Here is a 15,263-nt window from a genome sequence, read left to right as displayed (position 1 = left end):
AACCACCCAATAGCACGTTTGTATAATGCTAAGCTTGCAAAAATTTTAGCTCTGGACCTTCTCCCTTTTTCTTTTGTTGAAGGGATGGTTTTCCTGGAATTTGTGTCAACCCTCTGCCCAAAATGGAATGTTCCCAGCCGCTACTATTTTGCCAGAGTTGCTGTTCCAGCACTACACCACGACGTGCTGGAATTGCTTGGAAAAGCCTTGCAGCAGAGTGCTGTGCATAGTATCCACCTGACAACAGACATGTGGAGCAGTAGTCAAGCCACAGATTACATGTGCATCACAGCACACTGGATCTCTTTTTCAGGTGTCAGAGACAAGATATCTACAGGCATTGACACTACTGAGATTTTTAATGATACTCGCAAACATGCTACTGTATCCATGTTTGCTATGGAGAAATCGCATACTGCTGCAAACATTTTGGATGAGTTCAACAGCAAGGTCTTTGAATGGCTCCAACCAAGAGGCCTCAATATTGGTTTTGTTGCCACCGACAATGGCAGTAATGTAGTTAAGGCCATGGAAGATGGCCGCTATTTATGGGTCCCGTGTTTGGCACACTGCATTAACATTGTGGTTCAAGACTTTCTGAAAAGTGAAAGCAAAGTCAGCAACTTACTGACCATTTGCAGAAGAACCTGCACGCATTTCAATCATTCTTTTAAAGCCCGGAAGCAGCTACGGGTCATTCAACGTGAGTGTAACATGCCAGTCAAAGCACTCATTCAGGAGGTACCAACACGTTGGAACTCTACGTATTACATGCTCGAACGGCTGTTTGAGCAGTACATACCACTTAATGCTTATGTCATGACAAGAAGATCAGGGGCTAATGCTGTTAAAGCCATGACCGTTGAGATGTGGCAATGGGACCTCATTAAATGCCTGACTGAGATGCTACTTCCTTTTGAGTCTTCACACGTGCAGTCAGCAGGGAGGACTGTACTATGAGCCAAGCAATCCCATTGTTGTACATGCTTGAGCAAGAGCTGAAGGAGGTGTCTGAAACGTACAAAGGTGTGGAAGGAAAACGTGAAGCATGTAATTTAGCGAAGTCCTTAGCAAGCCGCTTATCTGAGAATACAAGGATTCAAAATAAGATTGTGTCACATCAACATTACATTACTGCCACAGTTTTGGATCCACGGTACAAATTATTTGTGAACAGTAATGCAGTAATTCCTTTTTCAGAAGAGGATGTTTCCAAGTACAAAACTGTAATAGCCAAGGAAGCCACTGATTTATTGTGGAATTGTGGATCAGCAATCATCGTCTTCATTGTTTTGCTTGTTGTCTCCATGCGTACTGTTTTTCTTTGTCAAACCTTTCCTCAAACCCCCGTTCCCATCCATTCATCAAACCCTAACCCTCTTCCCCCGGGCTGTGTGGTTTTTATTGAGGTGTGATGTTACTACATTAAATATACACCAACAATTGATCACACGCTTGCTGGGGCAGATGTGGTGAAACCAACACTAATAAAATCAAAAGTCAACGAGGCAGGACGAGGATCTTCTTCTGCTTGCCCACCCAAGCTCACTCTATGTAATAGGGTACAAGGCAATTAATTTCCCAAAGTGACCCAACGAATAAATGTAAATCATTGCTGGCATTGTTTGAATTTAATTTTAGAGCATGTACGTTTACGATTTGTATTGTGTTTTAATGACTCCAACGCAACTACAGTTATCTTCTTCTACTTTTTCAGTCCCCGACACCATTGATTTCTTTGAGTTCGTTTAGCTGTTGCAATATTGTTTGTATTTTTGGTCCGTATTATGTACTGTAATTTTCTACTTCTCTCACATTCTTTCTCAGGCAAATGACTGTCTCTTTGTTTTTGTTTTCCAATGCTAGTGCCAGTGTCTAGGACTAGGAGTCTACTCGACTACTATCACACAACCACGGCATATTCTCCGTTGTCTTGGGAAACCATGCAGCCCTTGCGGTGCCAAACGTAATCATCATCAATCACAGGTAAGAAGAGCAGTTTGCTGGGAGGTCTAATGGACGAGAGGCTGGTAGTACTAATAGGACAAATGTTACTTTGAGTGAGGGGCACAGCATCTATCTGTTTGCATGTTACACATGTGGTCAGTTAATAAAGTATTTCAATCAAACACTGGCCGCTGCCCTGCATCTAGAGTAAACCTTGTGACGTACAACAGTAACCCTACCACAAAACAACATCATATCATATCTGTGTTAGTTGAAAATAAATAACATTTATTCATGTATAAAAATATCCTCCTATCCCCACCCTAACCCCAACCATAGTCCAAGTCCAAAGAATGTCCCACAAAAATAACCCCAACACCCAATTCCCACCCACCAACAAAAGTATTAAAAAAGGGGCAAATCAACAGGGTCCATTACAATTGGCGGGCTTTGAGGTGTTTGTCCACTAAAATCTTTACACGCTCCTCTAATTGGTCCTCCAGCTTGGCCACTCGGAGGAGAAGTTGTTGCCGAAATGCACGGCACCTACATTTGCATCCATGCTGTGAGGGGGTGGCAGATGTTGATTGGTGGCGGTGAGCGGCTGCCTGGCCGCGGCGCCGTACTCCTGCAGGTGGAGCCTTGCTGGGGCCACACGCATTGGAGGCAGCAGCTGCTGCCGCCGCCTCTTCCTCCTCCTCAGCCTCAGCCACCAGCTTGCGGTACTCCTCCACAATGGCCTGCAGTTTCCTTTGCCGGGCCCTGGCTGCCAACTCCTACCGTGATGGTTTTGAGGAAGGAGTAGGAGTATCTATAAAAAAAGAAACAGAATTGTAGCAAACTCTTCATAAAGAATTCAACAGTACATAGTGGCTTTGTAGCACTATCAAGCGCAGTCCATACAATTGGTGTCAACTTTTAGTATCTATCTAATCTGTCCTCCTGCTTCCCCTGCCTGTAGCATTTGTTGAAGTTTTTTCCGACATTATACTTGCCCTAGTACTGGGTGGGCTTGAGTAAACATAAGAACAAAAGTCTTTTTTGTATCTCCTTTTATTTTTTCAAAGTAAGACTCTGCTTCCAGTGACAGTCTTCACCTATGATGAATACAAATACATTTAGGGGGCATCCACCCATTAAAAGTAAATGTCTATCATTCTTTATTATCGGCTTAGCTGGTTTCACTTTCACCAGCAACCCAACCACCCATGCGTCCACTCCTTCCTTGCCTTGGGTTTCATTGACACAAACTCCGCTCATGATTCTTGCTATCCACTGTATCCATGCACCCATATTCTTTTGCCCAACCAGGCCTGCATTTTCTTTGACCTTACAGTTCTAATCTACCCATCCTTTAACAACCCATGCATCCGATTCATATCAGCCATGTGAATGAACCTTCCAAAGTATCCTTCTATGGTAGTTAGTCTTATTATTACATCTCTGAGTCCTCCCTTCCTCCTTCCACCCTAGTTCACTTCTTTCCCTTTTTGTTCAACACATGCCTCAAGGTCATCTGATCTGACTTTTAGTCTTCTCCATAAGTTTCACAGCTGAGTTGGAGTCTGATGGAAGAGGCCTTGTTTACTCAACTAAAACTGGCAATGCTACAAAGGGTGTCTTCTTCAACCATTGTATATTGTCCAGTACAACTTAAAATTCATACTATCTTAATAAGTCTCATAGCACAGTGAGGAAAAAAATTTCCCCCATCCACCTAGTAATGCAAATAAGTAATGAATATAACTTATCACCGCCCACCGCTGAACTTTCCTCCCCCACTGATGCTCCTGCTGGTGCCGCATCCTCTGTCCCCTCCTGGATGGCAATCTCTTCGCCGCTGGCCCCGTCGGCACTGGTGGTTAGTATTGATTGTGCACCTATGAAATCAAGTACACCTTTTTAGATGCCTGCACACCTCCCCCTATTTTAACCAGGAAGGAAGATTGAAAAAACAGTTATGTATAACATGAATCGTTGTGATGACAGTGTAACTAGTCCAAATTGCGTCCTAATGTACAGCAGTCACATTAGACAGAGTTTAGTTTTCGTTTATTAGATGGTTCCTAGGGTCATCTAATCTACTCCTACTCTAGTTTTTGGAAAGTTAGTGTAGGAGAGTAGGGTCTGCTATCCTATGGTCACCCCAAATTTTTGCTTTTTGCTTCACTGGTTTATGACTTAATGTGGCTGTGGGCCTGCTAATCAGACCCACAGCCTGCTGTTCGCTCTCTAAATTGTTACCCATGCACTTTAGGTGCATAACGAAATTGGAACTGGTTCACCTTATTGGCCCCTGTAACAGTGTACCCAGGTACCCAGGGCATAGGTGCTTCCAAGGCCTACCAGGGGCTGCAGCACGTATTGTGCCACCCCTGGACTGGCTTCCATATTTGACACAACTGGCTGATCACTCAGCTGGGGTAAGTCGGTGTAACCACCCCTTACTTAGGTGTAGTATGCCTATACCTTACCTAAAATGGACACAAATGTCCCTATCAGCCACTCCTATGGAAGGCCTCATCAATCCTGGAGGCAGAGTGCTTGGGAATATGTGAGATAGTGCTCTGGCATGAGCTGAGCCTGTCTACAGCTTTTTTTTGTTATAAACTTTTATTCGTCGTTGGAGCACACACACAGCTTTCCGCCTACAACCCTGGGGCTGGCAGCAAAGTAGGGTAACATAAATACATAGCACAAAGACAGTTCGCATACTCAGCACACCGTCATCCCGAGGGTCAGGAGACACAGGCCTGACATAGCATAACTTAGTGGATGTACCGAATGTGCCGACACCCCCCGCCCTGTCCCCTCCAACCATGGCAAGAGTGGATTCTATGTCTACTTATGCTGTGAGGATATACCATGGAGTGTGCATGTCTGCCAGCGACTACCGGGTCTATCACTACCCACGCAACAATCCCGTCCAACCCCACCCCTCCCCCCTGACTGCCCATGTGTCTGACTTCACTACATACCTGCCACCACAGCGCCTCGCCCCCTCCCACTCATGTCTGCGCCCCTCCTGCACCCCCCCCACTAATCAAGTACACTCTCCCGCCAGGCCCCCCCACTCCACGTGTAACCCAAAGTGAGTGTTCCTAAATATTCTATGTCCCACCAGCCTCTTCAGAGTCCCAGATGCCCCGCCTCCTATTCCTCATGAGCCTCCGTGTACTGTGTATCTAATCCTCGGGACCCTGCTCCCTCTCATGCCGCTCCTCCGCGCCCTCCTGATCTGGATCCGCGGCGTCTTTATTGCATTTGTAAGTTAAATACAGATCCCCCAAAATTTTTGGTCTACTGACCGGAGGTAGGAGTTCACTATAGAGCTGTGACTGGGTGCAGCCATACAGCATGTCCCTGCTCCATCTGCTTTTTGTCGGAAGCGGACCTCGCATCCAACACTGCGCCACCACTCGTCGAGCCATAAGTAACCCCATATCAGCCAGGCGACGTGTCGCTGGGGGGAGAATCCTGGTATGACCCAACAATGCCAACACAGGGTCGACTGGGAGCTCAATCCCTAGTATTTGGCCCATTTCGATAAAAACGTCCGCCCAGAATTTGTTAATACCCGGGCAAGTCCATGCCAGATGTAGGAAGTCCGCCACCGGTACATGGCATAGTTCACATTCCGATGTCTGTCGGAGGCCGTATCTGTGCAGGCGTTCTGGGGTGTAATATACTCTTTGTAAAAATTTAAAATGAATGAGTCTGTGTCGTGCATTAAGCAACACTTTTTTAGTATTGTGACAACAGTATTGCCACATTGAGTCGCTTATCTCCGTCTGCAAGTCCCACTGCCATGCCAATCGGGCTTTAGGGGGCATCTGCTCCCCGTGAAGCTGCCCTGCCTTGTATAGCCGCGAAATCAGGTTGCCGGGCGACGTGGTCTTTATAACGTATGTCAGCTCCGGTATTTCAGGAGGTTCCGCCATGGTCGGACCCAGCAGGACCTGAAGCGCTGCACGGACCCTATGGAAGTGAAACCGGTGCAGCAACGTTATTGGGGTCCGGGAAGGGACCATCTGGGCCCAGGTAATTACCGTCCCGTCTTTGAACAAGTCACCCAGTTTGGATATACCTAATTGTTTAAGGGCGCGTGTGACCCCTTTCTCCCGCAGCGGCGCTAGCCACACAGCCCAATCTATCGGAACCAGAGGGGAGTACAGTAGTGCGTGGCCATGTCTTTTGGCCAGTGAGTGCCAGGCGTGGTTAGTCGCTATGATGGAGTCCAAAGTACCTATCCGGCGCGTAGCCGGCTCAAATATCGTAGCCTGGGGAGGGAGGGGGTCTGAGAATAGGGTCTCCAGGATCACGTGCGGGATATTACGATCCCCGTGTATCCATGTATGCAAATGTGCCGCTTGAGCAACCCTATAGTACCTTCCTAGGTCTGGGGCCCCTAAACCGCCTTGTTCATACGGGAGCATGAGAACTTGCCACTGTTCCCTAGGTTGTTTACCCCCCCCACGCCAACCGAGTGAGGGTCTGAGTCATTGTCTTGAAGAAGGCCCTCGAGAGTATCACCGGGATATTGTTGAAAAGAAACAGAAACCTCGGGAGCACTATCATTTTTATTAGCGCGAGTCGGCCCGCCAAGGACAACGGTAATTTGCACCATCTCTCAACATCCTCAGTTAGCCTAGTATATGCGACTCCATAATTCTCCCTGACCAAAATATCCGGATCCGGATGTAGCATTATGCCCAAGTACCGAACCGGGTCTTCCGACCACTGTAGTGGGTACTCCATCACAAACTGGCCTGTCACTGGAGTCAGCGGGAACGCCACCGATTTGTTCCAGTTCACCTTCAGTCCAGACAATGCTCCAAACTGCACCACCTCCCTCAGTACGGGGGAGAGATTGAGTTCCGGGTCTCTGACGTATAACAGCGTATCGTCCGCGTACGTGGAGATGCATATCTTGTAAGTAGGGAAACTAATACCCTCGTGACTGTGATATTCTCGAAGTGCACATGCCAGGGGTTCCGCCAGAAGTGCGTATAATAATGGTGAGAGGGGGCAGCCCTGTCTAGTGCCTCTGCAGATTGCAAACGGTTCCGCGACTCTGTTACCCAGTCGTATTCTAGCGGATGGTTTATAGTACAGGGCGCCTATCATTTGAAGAAAAGGTTCGCCCAGTCCCAGCTTCCTAAGCACTCTCGACATGAAGGGCCACTCCACGGAGTCAAACGCCTTCTCCATATCTAGGAATACAGCCAGAGCCTTATTCTCCGGCCTCACATGCTGCATCGTTCCAAGCACCGTGCGTATGTTATACGTGAGATTCCTAGATGGAATAAAACCAGCCTGCTCCGGGGCTACTAGTTCCGGGGCCAGTAGTGCGAGACGCGTCGCCAGAACCTTGGCATACAGTTTCGCGTCGATGTTTATCAGGGACAAGGGTCTGTATGACCCGCACGCAGATGGAGGCTTCCCTGGTTTAAGGAGGGTGATAATGAGTACCTCTCGCATAGATAGGGGCATGCTACCTTCCAAACATATGTCGTCAAACAGTGTTGAGAGGAAGGGTATTAACTGATCCTTAAAGGCCTTGTAGAAGCCAACCGTCAGCCCGTCGGCTCCGGGGGCGCTACCGGATCGCATGCCATCCAGCGCCTCCTCTATTTCCTCCTTTTGAATAGGCATCATTAGGAATTCCCTTTGTGCGTTAGACAGCTGCGGCATTTTGATATAGCTCAAGTAATCGTCAATCGCCTCCTCCATCCCCGCGGACTTAGCTCCGTAGAGGGTGGAATAGTACTGCCTGAATTCCCCAAGTATCTGCTCCTCATCCGTGAGGACCTCCCCTGTACTCGACACTAGTTCCCCCACTGTAAGTTGGCGTCTTTCGTTCCGGACTAGTTTAGCCAGGAGGGAGCCAGGTCTCTCGCCTTCACCATAAGTACGGGCCGTGGCGTATTTGCCAATATGTTGGACCTCCCTGTCAGCCTCTGCATTATATTCCGTCACCAGGTGTTTGATCTGTTCTAGTGCATCCCCCGGGGTCCGCCCGCTGTCTCTCCTCCAGTTCTGAAAGTTGTTGTTCAAGGTACTGAAGTCTATGTCTAATGGATTTTAGGACACTGGAGTGTTTGGCCATGGCTACCCCGCGCACATATACCTTAAACGTCTCCTATAGCGTTTGGAAGCTCTCCACGGATCCCATATTAGTGTCAAAAAAGCTGTCTATTTCATTCGCGAGCTCTCCCCTAAAAACCTCATCAAGCAGGGAGTACGGGGGGAAGCGCCATGTAAACGGGGGGATTCTATGTGCCGGCGTTTCGAGTACCAGGAGGAGAGGGGAATGGTCAGATAACGTGCGCGGTAGTATCTGGCAGTCCCTTACGCTATTGGACAGCTGTCGTGATGCAAGCCAATAATCTATTCTAGTGTGGAGTGCATGATAGGCGGAGTAGTGAGTGTACCCCCCTCTGGAGTGATGCCGACTGCGCCACACATCCAATAGGTCTAAGCGCACTATTTCAGTCCGGAGGACCGTGGCAGCAGCCGACAGGCACCTGGGGGGGCCCGCGGACCTATCTAGTGTCGGGTCGAGTATCAAATTAAAGTCCCCTCCCCAGAGCACACTGGAATAGTCGTATGTTCTGCATTTCTGGGCTAACTTCGTGTAAAACTCCGGGGAGTCGTAGTTAGGGCCATACACATTTACAACCAATAAATCAAGCCCCCTGCCCCTGCATCTACAGAGAACATAACGGCCCTCAGTGTCTGTCTCTAGGGATGTCAATGTGAGTTTGGAGCTAGGATTGACCCATGTGAGTGTCCCCCTCGAGTGTGTGGTGAAACCCGCTGCAACACTACAGCCCGCTATGCCTCTGTGCGTCAGCATTTTGCTGTGAGGCGGTAAATGAGTCTCCTGCAAGAGAGCGAGGTCTATGTGATGTCTACGCAAATAACTAAGGACCTTACGTAGCTTTCTGAAGTCATTTAGGCCCCTCACATTCCAAGTCAGTACCCTTAGTTGAGTTGGTACAGAGCTCATCTGGGATTTGGAGGTGTCAGCCGCGGCCCTGTCTGTCATCGGAAGTTATGAGGTAATCATTCATGAGTCTCAGGTGCCAGGAAGGGGCGCGTTCAAGCAGGTAGGTCGGCGAGGCACCGACAGTAGTGAACACAGTGGAGCCCCCAACAGAGCCCAATTTTAGCACATCAGCAGTCAAACAAAGGAACAACGCACATTCAAATATAATCCCCAACAATCCACCCACCACCCACAGCAGACCCACCCCAATTCGGCCTTGCAGGACCCCATCCCACCCGCCCCTCCCCAACAACCACAATACCAACTGCCCCATAGGCATAATGCTCGTGGGCAGAGGTAGCAAGCCAACTCTTTCTCGAAGGTAACTTCCCAACTCTGGTGCCCAGCCCCCTCCCCCCGTCTAGCACCACCAGCAATGCGTCAATGCACCAGCCTACACAACAGTATGGTTGTTCTCCTCAATCCACCCTGCTTGTCCCCCCCCATCCCCGCCACCCCATAAGCGATCCCCGCAGACCACCCGTCATCAATTTATCCATGGCATATAGAAGCTTTGTGCACGGGGATCAATAACTATGGAAGTCAGATACTATGCCAGAACCCCAGCCCCGCTTATCTGTTACATCACAGCCGCAGGATTCTGCTCCGGGTGAATGTTCCTCCAGCCTCTAGTAGTGCAGAGCGTTCAGTAGAAGATCTCCGTGCATCAAGCAGCAAGCCACCAATTCATTCCTGTTCACATTGGCAGTTATGGTCAGTCTCCTTCCGGTTTTCGGCATGATCGTCAGTCTTATCTCTGGCCCACTTTTTCATGGCTTTCTGCAACTCTGTTGGGTCCGTGAAGATATGTGAGTGGCCCTGCCTATTTACTCTCAATTTGGCTGGGTGCAACATTGCATAATCGAGGCCCATGTCCCTGAGGCGTTTCTTGTGAGGGGCGAAATGCTTGCGCGCCTCCTGCACTCGAGCCGTGAAGTCTGGGAAAATGGAAATCGCCGACCCCTCGAAGCGTAGTTCTCCCTTGGTTCGAGCCAGCCTGAGCGCCGTATCTCTGTCCCTGTAGTTTAGTAACTTCGCTATGATCGGACGGGGAGGGAGACCTGGGTTGGGCTGTGGGCCAAGCGTGCGGTGAGCGCGTTCCACCACAAACATCGCCGAGAACACACCTTCTCCCAGCAGCGTGGTGAGCATCCGTTCTATGAATAGTTCCATTTTCCCGGTCTGGGTGGTCTCCGGAAGGCCAGTAATGCGGAGATTGCAGCGACGGGACCGCGCCTCCAAATCCTCCGTCTTGTCCTGCAGTGTCCTGATGAGTGTCTCCGCCCGCCTTCTCGCCGCGTCCAGGTCCGTTTGGGCCTCCTCTACCTCCGTAATTCGCCGTTCGGCCATGTCATGTCTTTCCGAGTGTTTGTCGAGGCGCTCCGCCATGCGGTCCATTCTGTAGGACATGGCGTCCATCTTGGTCCCCAGAGCCGCTATGTTTGTCTGGATGTTTTGCTCCATTGATCTGAGCATTGATTTTAGGTCCGAGTGCTCTTCACGTGGCTCCCCGTAGTCACCTCATCGTCTCGTTGCGCCTGAGGGCTCTGAACTGGCAACCGCCGTTGCGAGAAGGGGAGCTTACTCTGGGTCCTGTCACCCTTCCCCATGTTTGGTAGTGTCCTGTGGTAGCACCGCTCCTTCAACAATGAATCTCTGGCGCCAAGTATGCTGTGGGCGCGCTCTCAGCCGTCCTCCCGTTGGCAGGCCTCACCGGCCTCTCGATCAGAGAATTCGGGGGCTAAGGAGTGGCCACCGCTCCCCCCGATGCCTCCGCTGAGATGGGAAGGGAACGCGTCTGTCCCAACTAGGACGCAATGTGTACACTGTCCACCTTATATTGCCTGGGCTACAGGAGCTGCTCTCTCAGTGGTACCTCCGGTGCGTGTGAATGGCGGGTAGGGCTGTCCAGCAGGTCTGCGCAGTCTCTACCGCAATTTCAGTGTCCAGGGCCCTGGGTGTTGAGTGGCCCCCAACAGGTGGCCCACAGAAGGGGGAGGGCGAGGCCCAGGTCCGGCCGCGCCGCCGCCCCGCAACCTATCGCGGGTCACTCCCCTGCGCAGTGTGGTCTCTGCAACCCACGCGGTCGCGGCACAACGGCGCCGCCGGGCTCCCCCCCCCGCCTAATGTGCCCACCGTTTGTCCTGCAGCCTCACGTTAGGGGTGACAGGGAGCCTCCTAAGGTGCGTTGGGACTGAAGGTGGGTCCAACCTCTTCAGACCCCCAAATGGACTTAACCAGGAGCATAGGAGGAGGAGGAATCACTCAGGTGAATCCAATACTTCCCATGTTTCTAGAGGTTCTCATGGCAACTCCAGAAGGGAGCTGACTAGCCCTCAGAGAAGGGAACATGAGGCCAAAATGAGAGAGGCTGAACTTAGGATCTAGAAGCAAGAATTAGAAGTTGCCCTGGCCAAAGAGAAACTTGCTGAAGCAAGGCAGCCTAGAGAGAGTGGATTAGGATCCACTGGTGGCAGCACTATCTCTAAGGATAAAGACAGGTCCTATGAAAATAGAAACCTGAGTAAGATTGTGCCCCCCTACAAAGTTGGGGATGATATCCACAAATGGATGACTGCACTTGAGAGAGCTTGCAAAGTACAGCAGGTCCCTCAGGATCAGTGGGCAGCAATCTTCTGGCTCTCCTTTGAAGGTAGAGGCCGAGACAGACTCCTCACAGTTAGTGATGGGGATTCTAGAAACTACCTGGTCCTGAAGAGTGCTCTGATTGATGGGTTAGGCTTAACCACTGAACAGTACAGGTTAATGTTCAGAGATACCCAGAAGACACAGACTCAGGACTGGTCTGAATTTGTTGAATATGCCACTAAGGCTCTGGAGGGCTGGTTGCTGGGAAGTAAGGTTACAGACTATGAAGGATTGTACAATTTGCTTATGAGAGAACAGATTTTAAATAACTATCAGAACCAGCAGTTGCATCAACATTTGGTTGACTCAGATCTAACCTCTCCCCAAGAATTGGGAAAGAGGGCAGACAAATGGGTTAGAACCAGAGTTAAGCAAAAGAACCAGAACCAGAACCAGGGTGGTGACCGAAAGAAAACAGACCAGAAGGGTGGGGAGCAGAAAGCTAAAGACCAGAAGTCTTCAACAGGGCCCCAAACTAATCCTGAGGGTGGGGCCCAAACTTCCAAGAAGAAGAAGAAAGAAGGTCAAAGAAAACCCTGGTGTAGCTTTTGCAAAAACACCACTCACTGGACAAGTGATTGTAAAAATGGTGGAGCCCCCAACACTGCAGCCCATAAGGCACCTGCACCCACTAGTACAGTTAGCAGTGTTGGTCCACAGACTAAGGGGGTAGTGGGTATCACCTTGGGAACTGATGGAGATTCTGGCCTAGTCAGAACTCCTACACAGGCTGTTCTGATCTGTGATGGGGAAATTGATTTCTCCCCTACTATCAGTTCCAATAATTTGGCCAAGTACAGACAGACACCTTTGATTAATGAAAAAGTGGCTCAAGCATACAGGGACACATGTGCCAGTGTCACTATGGTGACGCCTAGCTTTGTGGACCCTGGACAGTACATACCAGGTGATAATTACCTGGTGACCAATGCCAGCAATGTCACTACTACACATAGTGTGGCAATTGTTAACTTTTCCTGGGGAGGGGTAACTGGCCTAAAAAGAGTTGTGGTTAGTGCTGATCTCCCAGTAGAATGTTTGTTGGGCAATGACCTGGAGAGCTCTCTATGGTCAGAGGTTGAGTACAGGACTCATGCAGAGATGTTAGGGATATCATCACATGTCCTTGCTGTGACCAGGTCACAGGCCAAAAAGTGCCTCTCTGAACCTCAGGTCTTGGATCCTGGAACAGTGGACCAAGTACCTCCCAAGACAAGGAACAGGAGGGTAAAGGCTGTGCCTTCCCAAATGCCTACAAGTGAGGATCAGCCTTCACAGGAAGATGATTCTGAGACCCCTGAAGGAACTGTCCCTATAGAGCTTGAACCTGATCAGGTTGAGTTTCTGGGGACAGGGGGACCTTCTAGGGCAGACTTGGGGCAGGCTCAGTTATCCTGTCCTTCTCTTGAACCCCTCAGACAGCAGGCTGCTGCTGAGGCTGCTGGGAATGCTCAAGGTACCCATAAGGTTTATTGGGATGATGGGCTCCTTTATTCAGAGGGTAGAGACCCCAAGCCTGGTACAACCAGGAGGTTGGTCATACCTCTGCAATTTAGGGGCTTCCTTCTTACCTTGGCACACGATATTCACTTAGCAGGACACCTAGGCCAGAACAAAACATGGGACAGACTTGTCTGTCACTTTCACTGGCCTCACATGTCAGAAGATACAAAGGAGTTTTGCCGCTCCTGTGTAACCTGCCACTACCTGTGGTGGGGGTGCCCTTTGAAAGGGTAGGGATTGACATTGTTGGACCAATGGATCCCCCTACACCATCTGGGCACAGATTCATACTGGTGGTGGTGGACCATGCCACCAGGTACCCAGAAGCAATTCCACTTAGGACCACAACAGCTCCTGTTGTGGCCAGGGCCTTACTTGGAGTTTTCTCCAGAGTGGGGTTTCCTAAGGAGGTAGTATCTGATAGAGGTGTAAACATTATGTCAGGATACTTGACAGCTATGTGGAAGGAATGTGGTGTCAACTACAAGTTCACCACTCCCTATCATCCACAATGCAATGGGCTTGTTGAAAGATTTAACAAGACCCTAAAGGGCATGATCAAAGGATTACCTGAAAAGCTCAGGCGAAGATGGGATATCCTTCTGCCCTGCCTTCTGTTTGCTTACAGAGAGGTCTCACAAAAGGGTGTTGGCTTCAGCCCCTTTGAATTGTTGTTTGGGCACCCTGTAAGAGGACCCCTATGTCTGGTAAGGGAAGGATGGGAGTTACCTCTCAAAAAGCCTAAGCAAGACATAGTGGACTATGTACTTGGTCTCTGCTCCAGGATGGCTGAGTATATGGAGAAGGCATCCAAAAATGTTGAGGCTAGCCAGGAATTACAGAAAGCCTGGCATGACCAAAAGGCTGTCCTGACTGGGTACCAGCCTGGACAGAAGGTATGGGTGTTGGAGCCAGTGGCCCCAGCAGCACTCCAAGACAAATGGTCTGGGCCCCATACAATCCTTGAGAAAAAGGGAGAGGTTACCTACTTGGTGGACCTTGGAACTCCCAGGAGCCCCCACAGGGTGCTCCATGTTAACAGGCTGAAAGCATATGTTGACAGGAGAGACATGGGCTTGCTCATGGCTACAGATGAGGGGCAGGAGGAAGAGAGTGACCCTCTCCCAGACCTGCTTACTCAGAATCCTGAGGATGGCTCAGTTGATGGTGTGGCCTTAGATGGCAGCCTCACTGAACATCAGCAACATGACTGTAGACAGGTTTTGCAGTCATACCGACATATGTTCTCCCTGACACCCAGTCAGACTAACTGGTGTACCCATGTGGTGGACACGGGTGATAGTCTTCCTGTAAAGAACAAAATTTACAGGCAGCCTGACCATGTCAGAGACTGTATCAAGGCTGAGGTGCAAAATATGCTGGAATTAGGTGTCATTGAGCCTTCAGAGAGCCCCTGGGCTAGCCCAGTGGTTCTGGTCCCCAAACCTCACACCAAGGATGGAAAGAGAGAGATGAGGTTCTGTGTGGATTACAGAGGACTCAATGCTGTCACCAGGACAGATGCACACCCTATTCCAAGGGCAGATGAGCTCATAGACAAATTGGCTTCTGCCAAGTATTTGAGCACATTTGACTTGACAGCTGGCTACTGGCAAATCAGGTTAGCTGAGGAGTCTAAAGCCAAGATAGCATTTTCTACCCCCAGTGGGCATTACCAGTTTGTGGTGATGCCCTTTGGTTTGAAAAATGTACCTGCCACCTTCCAAAGGTTGGTGAATCAAGTCCTTACTGGGTTGGATGACTTTTGTGCAGCATATCTGGATGATATTGCTGTCTTTAGCTCCACCTGGGAGGATCACCTGGTCCACCTGAAGGAAGTGCTAGAGGCTCTGCAAAAGGCAGGCCTCACTATCAAGGCCACCAAGTGCCAGATAGGACAGAGTAAGGTTGTGTACTTGGGCCACCTTGTGGGTGGAGGCCAAGTTCAACCACTGGAGAGTAAGATTCAGACCATAAAGGACTGAACTCCTCCCACTACCCAGACTCAGGTCAGAGCTTTCTTGGGCCTGACTGGGTACTACAGGAAGTTTGTTAAGAACTATGGGTCCATTGTGACTCCTCTTAATGATCTGACATCCAAGAAGATGCCAAA

At 49.8% G+C, this 15,263-nt stretch overlaps 1 protein-coding gene across 2 annotated transcripts in view; it reads left to right on the top strand.

Annotated features, from left to right (window-relative positions):
* Positions 1 to 15,263, top strand: part of KCTD19 (potassium channel tetramerization domain containing 19) — a 2,598,446-nt gene that overhangs the window by 2,579,511 nt on the left and 3,672 nt on the right. For both annotated transcript variants that reach the window (XM_078669086.1, XM_078669084.1), the window contains one exon: positions 1,867 to 1,986. In XM_078669086.1, the coding sequence (XP_078525212.1) occupies positions 1,867 to 1,986 (120 nt within the window). The remainder of the gene's footprint in view (positions 1 to 1,866; positions 1,987 to 15,263) is intronic.

This window comes from Lissotriton helveticus, chromosome 12 (genome assembly GCF_964261635.1).
Source record: "Lissotriton helveticus chromosome 12, aLisHel1.1, whole genome shotgun sequence".
Classification (NCBI taxonomy): domain Eukaryota; kingdom Metazoa; phylum Chordata; class Amphibia; order Caudata; family Salamandridae; genus Lissotriton; species Lissotriton helveticus.
Note: the sequence above shows the minus strand (reverse complement) of the source record. Positions and strands in the feature narration are given on the sequence as shown.